This window comes from Epinephelus fuscoguttatus, linkage group LG7 (genome assembly GCF_011397635.1).
Source record: "Epinephelus fuscoguttatus linkage group LG7, E.fuscoguttatus.final_Chr_v1".
In the NCBI taxonomy this organism is placed as follows: Eukaryota; Metazoa; Chordata; class Actinopteri; order Perciformes; family Serranidae; genus Epinephelus; species Epinephelus fuscoguttatus.
The window spans coordinates 6,450,485-6,464,785 of record NC_064758.1 but is presented as its reverse complement, the minus strand read 5'-3'; the positions used below and the strand labels follow the sequence as shown (position 1 = coordinate 6,464,785).

Genomic DNA, 14,301 nt, shown 5'->3' with positions numbered 1-14,301 from the left:
GCTCAGTTCAGTTTGTTACATTAGAACAGTTATTTTTGTGTTTCCATTGTCAAAAGTTTAGAACTTTCCCAACAGAACCATTGTACTGTGCCATGTTTTTTGCCACCCCTCTATTGAGGTACCTGGCACACTGATCTGATACTACGTAAAGGGTGGAGTGGGAAATACTGCAGTCCATTGATTGGTCAAGAGAGAATCTTCACTCAACGAGGATTTAATGCACAAACCCCATGATTGCGAGAGGGACAGTAAACACCCCAGCTTGTTCTTCTTTTGTACTGTAAAACATGTTGGCGGGCAACCCAGTTCTATGGACAATCAGCAAGATGCAGATGTTCCTCTGCATCACCAGTGAAAACGAAATAAAGCGAGGACTGGATGAAGCAGTGTTGCTACTATTAGCATCTGCTACAAACCCCACCTACATTTAAGAGTACTGTGAGAACTATTGTGCGAGCATTTACTTTTTATATGAGACAGTAACCTTGTTTTGAAGCACAGGTTTAATGATTTGGGTGAGTTATGACCATGTGAGCTACAGTGTTGTGCTGTGTTCTATGAGCTGTTCTGACAAATGCATCTAGAGCTTTGGGTACATTAACACTGACTATGTTTATATGCACAAAATATTCCAGTTTTTGCCCTTATTCCAAAAAAGACAATATTCCCTAATAAGCTGTTTACATGGCTAATGAAAATGAATATTCCACTAATACTCCCATTGCATGCAGCTATGCATACTCTAGTCTCGCTCACCAGACCTTTCTCAAGAAAAGAAAGGTCTGGCTGGGCCGGCTCTCACTTTGAGATTGGAGAAAAAAACGCCCCGGCTGCTTGTACTTCTCTCAACTAATCACAATCATTCTGGGAGGTGCCACAGCAACGGTGCGCTTGCAAAAATATTGCTGGGGGGAAACAGGTTTTGGTGTAACACGCCCACAAAAATATCACCTACAGGACACGAACCATGGCAGAAAAATGGCTACATCCCCGCAAGATCAAACACTGCAAAAGTTAGCAAAGGACGTGTTGAAAACTGCTACACAACCGGAGGTGGTAGGGCGGGACTTCAGCGGGTGGCTCGTTCTGCCCAACGAGAGGCTGATCTCTGCAGTGAACTTCCGCCCACTCAGACTATGCATATTCCAACTGTTTGGCCCTAACATGTCATTTATCAGTTCATAATATGGAAAAGTGGAACAGCTGGAAACGCCTGTGCCATTTTGTGTCTTTGCATCAAAATAGAATAGTTTTTATTTTGTTTTTCACTGGTTTCACTCTTGTTTTACTATGCAAATCCACGGCACTGTGATATTTGCACATATCCAAAAACCTGTTGATATCCAAGTCTATCATAAAGTTTAAAAGTGGGTGTGATTCTCCTTCTGACCAGAAATGTGGGCTTTTCTTTTGGGCATGCATCTCTACCCCAGTCTTGCAGATTGTTGGTGAGTTGGTTTGTGTAAAAGACAACGCACAGAGCTGACCATCAAAAGGCAAGAGGCTGTGTGTCGCAAACCGCTGTAAAGACCCCAGTGGAGAAGCATATTGTGAATCAGGCACGTGCACAGATAGACCCCAGGTGGTGCTCAAGCACCTGCCCTTCTGGCCTCTGACTAGTTAAGTGCCCTTTTTGCAAGACTTTTTTCCCATTTCTTGTAGTCGTTTTACATTTTAGTTTTTAAATGTGGACCTTGGCATCAGATCTCAATTGAGCACGAGTTGTATGACCGAGGAGCCCTGCCCCTCTCTCTTCAACTTCCCCTGTCACAGTCACCATAGTTAACAAACACAAATCGAGTGCCGTGCAGAGCAGCAATGTCTCCCTGTCCTTCCTTCATGAACAGCCAGGTAATGATAGTGTTTGTCCTGAGCCTCAGCATTGTTTGTCATTGTTTTTAAATTAAATCACTATTAAAACATCTCAATATAGCAAGTCTAACTTAGGCCATAACCCACTATTAATTAACAACAAGCAAGCAAGTCTGGGGTGGAACCATACTGTCTCCCTCAAACTCTCTGGCAGATTTGGGTTCACCAGCTGCCCAGTGCAAGCAGAATAGAATAGACTATAGCATACAATATATCTTTATTGTCCATCATGGATGAAAATTTGTCTTTGGCTCACTATCCACTGTGAGGGTCATAAGGACAGAGGGATGTCGTATGCTGTAAAGCCCTGTGAGGCAAATTGTGATTTGTGATATTGGGCTTTATGAATAAAATTGATTGATTGATTGATTGATTGATTGATTGATTCAAACACAAAAGACAACATTGTAAAAGCAGACAGTCAGTCAGTAAAGCAGGTAAATAGAGTCATTACAAAACACTTAACACTATAAATCAGCTCAGTGTCTGTCTGTGGTTTAAAACTCATCAATCACTTGGTTGAGTTAAGGATATTGATGGCACTTGGGATGAAGGACTTCTTAAATACATTTTTGGTTGCCAGAGGGACTCTATAGCGCCTCCCAGAGCTCAAGAGTTCAAACTGTCCAAGAGGATGTCAAATTGCTTTCCCACCTCAACGTGTCTTTATGACCCAAAACACAATTTGAAACAATGTTTACTTCTGCTGCACCGCAGCGCTGATAATTTTATCTGACAAATCTGATGTGGTTTGGTGCTGCAGGAACATTCTGTGCGCAAAAGAGCGCAGAGGAGAATCACAGAGCTGCAGTCGCCTCATGCATCTGTTCTCTGGGATTCTTTAAGAATATTTAAAGCTAATTTAGAAGATAATTATAACAATTAGTATGAAACTATTTAGAAAAAAAAGAAGGAGAAGAAAATGAGAGGAGGAAAACAAATTTAGAGGTGGAGCGCAAAGGAAAACAGTGGAGAATAAAGTGAGGAGAGGAGAAAAGTTTGGAGGGTAGATTGGCTGGTTTATTATTTTATTTTTTCATTTTTCAATTTTATATAAAGATTTGTTTATTTTGATTGGTTATTTATTGTACAGACCACCAAAGCATGCACAACGTGGCATTATTTTCTTTGTTGTTGCCTGTTATAATGCTGCTGCAATCCTGCTCTTGCCGATGTTTTGGCCGGACGTTCGCCTGCTCTCACAAAAGGGGTGGTGCTTGGAAGTCCCTGCATGGGAGAAGGGAGGGCATTGGTGGTGGTTCTCCTTCCTTCCAGGATGATCAAAAAAGTGTTGGTTTATTTGTTGTGAGAATGGTTTTTATCTGGTTTTGCAAATGAACACTTCATATATGATACATGAGAGGTAATATTTCGATTTAAACAATAGTATCAATGTCACAGTTTCTAGTGTTTCATCTGTCTGCAATCGGAATGGCAGTTTCTCATTTCTCCAGTTGATGTAAGTGTGCATGAGTCAGTCTCCCTGGAGGACCGCACATTCTCCCTTCATGTTTGGTTTTTATATAAATCCTAAAGTTTGCTTGCCTTCTTTTGCTTGTACATGACATTTATAAATGGGGCCTTCAAGCAGATCGGGTATGAGCCATATCTGGCTGATTCAAATTAAATACAGTTTCTTTCTCAATATCTTAAAATGTAGTGTGTCTGCTGTCAAACACTATTCAGTGATTACTCAGGGCCACTGAATGTTCATTTTAATACCACAGCAGTCCCTAGTGCATGTCCCCATGGTGGCGATATAATAAAAAAAAAATAATCATAATCATTTTTTGGAATGGGAACCCATTTGGCAAAAAGTTTCAGCTTTTCAATTTGATTTTGTTTTTACCACATTGCACACATGGAAAGTCCAAACCAAGCCACAAAAAAGTCCCAGTATGTGAAAAAATAATTATGAGGTCTGTCACTATATTGTTTAAAAATTGCATAACCAATCCAAAAACTCCTAAAGGTTTTGTTCAAATGCTGAGGACATTGTGACAGTAAATGTATTAGCTTAATGTGTACTGTACAAACAACACATCTAAGCTTCAAGGGTCTCACCCATTTTAACCAATGAATTTTCAAAACTTTTTCCAATTTTTTTCCATAATAATTTACCCCATTTCCATGACTTTATTGGTGTAGTTTAAAATTGGTAAGGTTAGGTCTCTATAACAATCATAGGACGCAAAAAATAATGCTCTTAATCCAGTATGCTTTGCCCTAGAGACAGGCATTATACCAAAAATGTAGCATTGAATATGGAATAAAATGCTTTATGTGTTTTCAGTGGATGCTTAGTGGTAATGTTATTTGGCCAGGCTATGGCAGGCGTGAAATATGAGCCAACACTGGCAGTCTGTTGAGCAGCCTTTTGGTTTTCTTGATGCCTTTTCCCTTTAGCATGGCTGACCAGAGCCGCTTCCTCCAGCATGCCAACAAAAGCATTTTGGTGCAGGCTCTACACCCAGTGCAGCTACAGTCTGCCTCTCTCGACTCATGTATTACATTTGTAGTTTGAAAGCCATACATTATTAAACATGCACTTCCAAGGAATGTGCAGATCAGCAAACTGCTAGCGCTTGCTAACTCCCGCCACTCACTAGCTGCATACGCAAATCATGTAATACTAGTTAAATCAATGACACAACACAGCACTAAATTTTAGCTTTTTAATACCAAAAGCATATATTGCAGGTTGGTGGATTTTTATGAACAATAGGGCAACAGGGCTCTCAAGTTTTGATCTCAGTTCAGAGTGAGATTTTTTGCAGCAGGGTGCCACAGGCCGGAGTTGAACTCGGCCGCTGCTTTTTTACTAAAGGCTCTATCCTCTAAGCCACCAGCACTCTGTTAATGAGGCTGCTGTTGTCTAAATTTGACACGTGGTCTTGTCAGACTGTTAGGTAACAGCTGATATTCCCTGAGATAAACTCTCATTGTTTTCCTTTTGTGTAACAAGTAATTTCATTCAGTAGGCTACAAAATCAAATGATGATGACTTACTGTGCACATGTGATAAGGCACCCCCTCTTGTGTGTGCACCCTCTTCTTACTGCAGTCAGATCACCTGTATCTTACCCAGATACAGCAATGCTATTTTCTGATTGGCTGATGGGTAGCTGTATGTTATTTTTTGATTGGCTGATGGGTAGCTGCGTCTTATTTCTATTGGCTGGAGCGTGACAAGCGCTTGTTGAGCTCTCTAGTAACCACAGCGTCTTGCAACACGTTCCACTAAATATATGGTGGGCGTTATCGTAATATTTGTTTTTTTATGTGTGAGAAATACCAGGTGTGGCGGGTGAGAGTGTGAAAAGGTTAAAATGCATGTGTCACACTCTAAAAGCATTAGACTTGAGAGCCCTGCTATACATGTTCAAAACATTTCTAAAACATTCTGTTGAACTCCAAACCATTTCTAGGCCTGGAAAACAGTTTTTCTAATTTCATAACTTGTATAGGAATTGCATGACTGTGGGAACCTTCAAACTAGTCAAATGTGTCATCAAACTTAAAGAAATTATCTTCACACTATATCTCTCCTATCAAATAAAGGCAAGAGAAGTGGAAAGAAAATTAATCTGTGTTGAAGACATCCTGTTCAGGAGAAGCCTGTGGTGATCTGAAGGTATCCCACAGTCTCAAATCCAGATCCAATATGAGACGTTTGCTAATGCCCATCTCTCTGTCCCCTGACTTCCAGTTGTTTCTCTGCTATCTACTTTGCAGTAAAGCATAAAATGCCTCAGAAATAGTTCACTGTTTCCCAAACTCACTGTGACGTACTGATCACAGCCACAGTAATTGGGTCAGGGCAGAGGCACATCACCAACCAGTTGTGTCAGTTTGATTGAAAACATGGAGTAAAGGAGATGGGAGACTCTTTGTGTCAGAGCTGTGAAGCTGCCTTTGTTCAGACTCTAATCCAGGTTCTCTGTGGATGATAATGTGCTCTGGGTTCATGATAAAACAACACCTCTAATTCTTCTTTCTGTCTCCATCTCCTCAGGGACGTCATCAAGAGAATAGACCAGTCAGAGTTTGAAGGATTTGAATACATCAACCCCCTGCTGCTATCCACAGAAGAGTCTGTATGAAGGGGAGACCAGCTTCCTCCTTCGCCCACCTACTGTCTGTCCAAGCTGCCGTCTCAGCCAAAAAACACTCGCAAGCCAACTCTGAAAGGCGAGGAGGAGGAGGAAGAGTAAAGGACAACAGGGAGGACGAACTCACCCTCTGGACCTTGTCAACAAGGCGAAGGAAACTGGAGAACGGGAACGTTTCCTTCCTGGTGATTCCGATTGTTTTGTTGGGATACCAACTCTTCTTTTCTTGGTATCTACAAGGAAAACAAAGACGCTGGACTTCAAGAACATTCCCTGTTGTTATGTTGTCTTCCCCTTTTCTTTTTCTTTTTTTTTTCTCCTTCGGCTTCATTCCTTTCTCCTCTCAGAATGTCCATCCTCATGTTGAAGCACGGCCAGCTTTGTAATTTAAACAGAGAGCTGTTTCATTCTGTGCCTGCCATCATGAACACATTTCATCCTGAGTCACATCCCTGGATTAATATGACAGTTCTGCTGAAGAACTTGAAATTTTAACGTGCACTTTTTTTTCTTGTTAATTTTTTTTTTCTATCTTGTAGGGGGAGGGCGACGGCTCACACAAAACAAGAATGTACAATGGCGAAGGAAAAAAATAAGTTATTATTGTGTATTATAATGTAGGTAGTGAATCCAGAATTGACGATGCCTTTTTATTGATGCAAGTGGCACATTTTCATCGTAACCACAAAGATTTCTTTTTGTTATCTTTTAGGATTTTCACAAACAACGTGGGGGTGGGGTGGGGGGGGGGATGACTTTTTATTTAAGAAGTGCCTCAAAGATCATATTAATTACCATGTCTCTGATTGCACTTATCTCTTATTGAGCATCTCTTCACCTTCATCTTGGCGTCAGAAGGTAAAGACCAACTGAAACCATGGATAGACTAATCCATAATGGGGGTTGGTCCAGACCACTCAAATTTTTAGTGGAATCAATATTTTTGGAGCAGCCTGCCTCAGTCCTGACACATGACTGAATCTTTTTATTTTTAATGAATCAGTTGAAATAACCACAACAGATTGTTTATGACTGGTCTATAGATTCACAGCAGTCGCATCCAAGCATCCAGCTTGATGTTTCAATGGGTTTTTTTTTTCATGTCACAGATGGGTGTCGTGATGCAAGCAGCAGTCCTGTATTCGTGATGACACTCAGTATAAGGGTTTAGGCTATACAGGCCACAGTATACTTGCTGCCAATCACAGTTTGGCAGCTTTAGGAACACATTATATCAGGACTTCAGCTAAAAAACAAAGCAGTGCATTGGCTTCAGCCTCCACAGTGTGGACAGGCTTGCTGGCCGAGCTCAGATTCTTCGACACCAGCTGCCACTGCGTGACCATCTGCAGCCAGTCAAAAATATCATGTGACCGGTTGGTTGTGCTGTCTTGTGGAAATGTGTCTCCATTTCCATTTTGGGCTCATCGTGTGTTTCCATCTCCGTATTAAGGCTCGCTTTACGCAGTGCAACTACAGCTCTGTGCGGCTTAAAGGGACAGTTCACCCCATAACAAAAATACATTATTTTCCCCCTTTTTTTTAATCAGTCTAGATTGTTTCAGTGTGAGTTGCATAGTGTTGGTGAGAGTGGCCATAGAGATGCCTGCCTCCTTTCCAATACAATGGAACTAGATACAGTGTTTCACCCAGAAATAGATTCTGTGTGCTGTGGTGGCAGATGGGGGTAGGGTTTTTTTGGGCCTGTGAACGCAGCACAAGCGGAACTTTTAATAACTTTTCAAGCTGTTTAATGATCATATTCAAGACTTCCTTTCGATCAGTTTGTGGTCGAATCGATTAGAGCTGATCAGTTTAGATCGATGGATAGAGCAGCGGCTGCAGAGGTGAATGACAGCAAACACATGTAAACTACATGGGTATGCAGACGGTTTCTTCTGAAGTAGTTTGTAAAAACAATAGGTAACACTAAAACTATATAAATGAACAAACAGTTCAAAATTAAAAAATCTAGATGTGGAAGTGGATGCTGATGTCAAATACATAAATGTGTGGGAAACCCTGTAGATGCCACTCAGCTTGTGGTGCTCAAAGCACCAAAAAAAATATGATAGATGAGCTAGCAGTAGATGCAAACTTCTTCTGTGCAGGGATGCGGTTGGCAGGTATAGTTCAGTAGAAAAAAAATAGTTCCAACATGAAACTGCTCACAACAAGGTCTGTAGATTATCTTGAGTTAGCGGGTCATGATTTCTGGAAAGAGACATTGCTGATGAGTTTTTCAAATGTAAGTTTTTAGTGCTTTGAGCACCACAAGCTGAGTGCCATCTAGTTCCATTATATTGGAGAGAAGGCAGACATCTCTACAGCTGATATCTCCTACAACGAGCAACTCACACTGAAACAATCTAGACTGATTAGCAGCACCACAGGTAAGAGGAAAATATGTTTTTTGGATTTTGGGGTGACCTGTCCCTCTACGTTGTTACATTGTTCCTTTGGTTATATACATCCAATGAAACTACTAATCTCCTGTTGCAGGAGGACATCATTCTAAAATTATTAAACATCTTAAAATTTAGTTTTAATATTGTTTTATTTCTAAGAGGATAAAAGGTTTTTAGCGATCCATCAGAAATGCTTCAGGCCAGCATATAATGTAAACACATTTGCACTGGTGACTGTCGTGTTCAGGCAGAGGACAGCATTCTGTCAGCAGTGATGTTGAATGAGCATCAAGAAACCAAAAGATACAAAATATAAAACATTTTTTTTCCTCAAAGCACAGGATTACAGAGCAGATATGCAGTTCAGTTTCACTTATTAGACAGGAATCCTATCAAAGTTTCACTTGAGTCATACGTGTCATTTTATTATGTTTCATCACATGGTGAGTAATACAGTGATTCTCTACATATGTTAAAGGTAGGGTCTGGAGGATTTTCCAGTTGCTGTTTGTAAACACACATTCAAATTTGGCCCCTCCTATCAGGTTCAACTCTCCCGGGTGCACGGAGCCCGGAGGTACGGAAGAAGGCTTCACAGAAGAGGTTCAGGCAAGGCTCGCGTTGGTGCACGCTCGGACACGCTCAGGCATGGCACCTGCGCTCTCTCATTGGCTGGGGAAATCTCCGCCCAGAAGCGGTGCGAGCTCACAAAAACATCAAAATACAGTTAAAGGGCAGGAGCTCTGCAAACAGAGTCACCACCACACATGAGTAGAAGCCCATAGGTGATGATTAAGCAGGATTTCATTTGTATATATCTATATTTTCTTTTGTTTGAAAATCCTCCACATCCTACCTTTAATGCTGGCATTTGTTTTTTTCTTCACTTCAAAATGAAGTAGCTGTTCAACATAGTTCTCTAACAATATAACTGAGTTAACTGACAGACAATAACTGCAATGTGTGAGGATGTTTTTAGACATTTTAAAGGTCCAGTGTGTAGGATTTAGGGGGATATTTTGGCATAAATACAATAATGAGCAGTTTACATCTACATTTGGCCACGGTCCTCTTCCACAGAGTCCTCCATGTTGTTCTACAGTAGCCCAGAACGAACCAACAAACACTGGCTCTATGCAGGGCCATTCAGGTTTCGAGTCAGCCACCGTAGTTCTCCCACACACTTGGCACATGTGAGGAGTTTCAGTTAATTGCAACTTCACCACTAGATTCCACTAAATCCTACACTAGACATTTAATACTTTAAAGGTGCAGTCAGCGATTCTAATCCAATACACTTTTTATTTAATTCAGTGAGTGAGTATCTCCTCATGGTCCACTAGCTGTGCATTTTGTGTGTACGCTGAAAAAAATCCAGTGTTCATACACAGCCCTGGTTCTCTAAGTTATTCAGACCTAGCTACACAAGCTAGCACTGTGCCTGTACACAGCACAGGGTAAAGGCCATGATGTATAAGGAGAAAAACAGTGGGAGCAAGGGACGCCAGACAGAGCTTCTGAAGGAGCATTTAGGAGAGGGGTCTCTCCAGAATCACCAACTCCACAATTAATAACTAAAAAACACTAACACAGGCGTCATATGTCGTCATTATGGGGAAAAGGGTTAAGGGGACAGATGTGTGGATGACAGATGACTCAGGAGATGAATCAAAATCCCAATCCCAGGTGTTGAACCACGTCCACTCCCCTGGACTGGCTCTGGATTTAAAAACTGCTTTAATATATCACCACATGCATTGAACTAGTCAGGCAAATGGCCCCAGGTCCAGGAAAAGAACTGCAGTAACACTCCCCACCATATTATATGCTCCACATCCGCCTGGCCACATGACTTGATTTCATACCTGTCAATGTCTACGAGGACTTGTTATGTACAGTCTGGAATGTGTAACTATGCAGACTGTACACACCAAGAAACATGTGAACACATCTGTGTATGCAGACAGCCAGTGTAGTATTAACAGAAGCTGATGTGTATCATCTGCTGTCTGTCTTTGTGTTGTGTTAATGAAGCTCAGTCCTTCTTGAGCCTGTTTATACCTGGTATTAAGATGCATCTTGGGTCATCCAGTCTTAGGTGAACAATGCTAACCACAAGTGTAAATGACCACCAAGACACTTGGTGAACCAATTACTCAAACCTTTTGCCGAGGTGGTCTGGGACACATTTGACCACATCTTTTGTAATGTAAAGTCTAATGTGTCCTGAAGCGTTCCCACTAAGGACTTTGTCATTGATGCAGGACGTGCTGGTTGCTGTGACACCATGCTGACGCTCTTTAACTTGCCCAATTTACGACAAGTTGGATGAAGTGTTGTGGGACTGTCCATCATTTTGCCCTGTGAAAGCAGGCATGTTGAACTCTGCTGACAGCAATATCTGCAGCTGCACCAACACAAACGCTAACCTGACTAGCGAGCATGCTAGTGAGAGTGTGGATGTAATAACTGTGCACGGGGTCCTGTGTTGTACGCAGTAACAAAATCTGAACGCAAGTGGTCAGCTGGAGATGCATGATAGACACAGGTGTGAATGTTGATGTGTCTCAGCTGTCCACCTGTGTTTGGATCACTGAAACGCATGAATACAGGAATACCTCACCCACAAAGTGACCATTTATAAATCAATTAGTCATCTTTGTTATTTTTGCAGGCCTCTACTGGATACGACTGGATAAATGAAACTTGGATTATACTGAGCAAGTTGTGTGAGACATTTTAAACGGATGTTTTGTTATAGTTTTGCTGCTGCCAGCAAACTTTTGGTCCCCAGTCAATCAATAAATCAATGTGTTTGCCATTTTCCTTGGAGGCATGCAAGAAAAATGTTTGTTAGGGTTTTTTTCCCCGTAATTTTCAGGTAACACAACATCACTTATTTACAGTTAGGGGTTTTTTTGTGTGTGTGTGAGGTATTCCTTTAATACCAGGTGTAAACAGGCATTTTAAGTGCTGACTGAAATGCATCCATAACATCAACTAATGAAAACCTTTTTAATTATTTGACCACAAATAATTAAAAACTTAAGACAGGTATTTTTTTTAAGTTTTGAAGAAGTTCTGCTTTAGTATTGGAGCATCGTGTTGGCATCAATTTTGGAGTTTTTAAAAGAATACCCGTCCTAATCAAGAAGTGCTGTGGATGAGTTTGTATCCTGCAGCTGACAGCACAACAGTTGCCCAGTGTAAAACCAACCCAACACACGGGGTCAGCTCTCTAACATCAGTGGTTTGGAGGCTCAGCTCGCCAAGCTGGTAGCTCATTCCTGCACTGTTATCATCCATCAAATCCTAATTTTTATTTGGGCTGTTTAAGTTCAGACAAGCCTAACTTCATATGTTGCCACCTTGCAATCAACATATTTGTAACCAAATTTTGGAGCCTTGTGCTGTTGAAAGGCTGGGATAACATCAAACATGCACGGCACGTGTGTGAATATCAACTACAAGCACAGATTAAAGTCGGCGACAGAAAGAACTCCTTGCCTCTGAAGTGAGCTTTGTGTTGATCTCTACGTCTGTGCGCTTCTGGGGAGAGGAAGAGCTCTCTATTGGCTGAGATTTAGTTGATGAAATCTGACCCGTGGTAATTTGATAACCACATAATAGGATTAATTAGCTGATCCTGAGTCAAATGGTCTCAATTAGCCGTAGGGCCTTTACAGGCAGGGAAGGAAATAGATAGAGAGGGGAGAGATAATGAAACAGTTCCACAGTCACCGATTACTCCACCACAATGAATACACACACAGGCACACGCACATACACTTCAAGAAGCTAGAAATCACTCAACATTCGATGAAGCCTCCTCCTCCAACCCCCCAAACTCCATCTCCTTTACTGCATTTTATTAATGTCATGTTTTGTTCATCTATTTGCACATCAGGCGATACGTTGGCGGCATTGTTTTTTTGTTTTTTTTTTCCTTGAGGGACCAACGGATGAACTGGGAGTCCTTGAAACCACTTTAGAGAACAGTGAAGGCCACTCAGACATCTAAAAGACAGAGAATCTTTATCTCAAACTAAATGAACTCGGTCCATGATTTTTGTTCTAAAATAATGCTGGTTGGATATGCTTCATTTTGCTTCAATGCATCTTTGTAAATATGTGTAATTATTAAAAATGATACTGGTTTTCCGTGAACTGAGTCCTTCCTTTTTGCAGATGATGGCAGAAAAATCTTTGCAGATGCTACAGTTGTGTGTGTGTGTGTGTGTGTGTGTGTGTGTGTGTCTGTCGCCTGGGAGTTGGCCTCATACACCAGCACATCCTCACATCCTCTGATCACCTAATACTCTGTCCATACTGAAAGACTAGAAAATGCAATTAACCAATAGCCATCATAGCAGCATTTTTCTGTGTTTATTTGATATGGAGAGAATAAACTTCAACTGTTTACCAGAAATTAATATTAAAACATCAGCAGTCTTTCGTCAGCTCAGTGCATATGTTAGTGCGAGAGTGCGGATTCATTAAAGGTATACTGCGCAGGATTGACTGTATGAGAAATGAAGGAACTACTGTCATAATAACTGCGTAAAGTACTGTTATAATAAAGTAAAATACTGTTAAAATAAAGTTAAATCAACTACTGTCACAAAAATACTGTTATGTTAAAGCTAAACAAAGCAGCTACTGTTATAATAAAGTTAATGTTTTGTTATTATAAAGTAAAATACAGTATGGTTAGCTCATCTCGGGCTTGAAGTGTTGATGTTTTTGCTGTGAACACAGTTGTCATAAGCAGTTCGTGAAAAGTTAAACTGTTACCACTACACTTTTCAATGTGATTTATTCACTGTGAGCTGGAAACACAATAACAGATCTCCAGTTCATTTATTAGTCATTAGTCATTAGTTTAGTTTATTTCGGTCATTTTATTAACAGTATTTGCAAGATACAGTCGTGCTCCATGGTTGCAAAAGGCAACTAAATAGTCACAGTCTGGAGCCCTTTAAGTACAAAAATACATGCTTCATCTGCCCACACTATCGCTTAAGTCATAAAGTTAAACTGCTACCGCAGGGCCAATAAATGTGATGATGTATTCCCTCTAAGATGGAAACAAACTAACAGCTCTTCAGTCCAGATATAGATGATATTTGCCATAGTAGTGGTCTGGAGCCCTGTGGATAAGGGACATGTTTTGCCTGCTCGCACACTAACACTCAGGAGAAAGGGATCTGGATAGGTGGAGGGGTGTGTGTGATGTATCATGTGTACAGTGAAAAACACAAAATCCCCCCTGAAAGCCATGCCAACAAACCTCATGTTCTAATTCTGCATACCCTCAGCCCTGTTGTGCCTAAAAAGTGTTCATTTTATTTCAACATTTAAAGTAGATCATCTGACTTTTCCCTGGAACACAAAAATCAAATTCTACATTAAAAATTGTAAAAAACAAAAATAAAAATCCTATGGCAAAATTGTCCTCCAGCCTCCGTCATTAATGTCCATTCCTGTTTTTTTCCTTTACTTTTGGTGATTGTAAAATTGCTCTTAAATTTGATTCAGAGTGGCATTAAAAATGTCTGACAAAGGAGTCCTAAAACCCATGAGTTAGCATTTTAGCACTTCTAGCTCCTTCTTCTTAAAGTCGGTGGGTTTTTGGTTAGATGCCTGAAATAAGGTCTGCTGTTAACACAGGCTTAAGAGACTTTCACATTTTGTTCAACAACAAAACCTTATTAAATAGACAACTCGTAAATTTTAAAGCTTTTACCCGTTGTTAACAAGTGAAGTTAAGTGTTTTTCCATTTCCATTCTGCTCTTTTGCATTCTCTTTTCAATTTTCTGATATTTTCAATTATCCAGGGCCTTGGGTTGAAGGGACGGCATGACCTAGCCTTCAAAGGGGCCATTTGGTCTAGAGATCTCAGGCTGCA

At 40.7% G+C, this 14,301-nt stretch overlaps 1 protein-coding gene across 2 annotated transcripts in view; it reads left to right on the top strand.

The window, feature by feature from the left end:
* The window catches only part of prkcz (protein kinase C, zeta), a 225,110-nt gene extending 212,532 nt beyond the window's left edge, over positions 1-12,578 (top strand). For both annotated transcript variants that reach the window (XM_049581679.1, XM_049581680.1), the window contains one exon: positions 5,888-12,578. In XM_049581679.1, the coding sequence (XP_049437636.1) occupies positions 5,888-5,975 (88 nt within the window). In that variant the 3' untranslated portion in view covers positions 5,976-12,578. The remainder of the gene's footprint in view (positions 1-5,887) is intronic.
* The last annotated feature ends 1,723 nt before the right edge of the window (positions 12,579-14,301 follow it).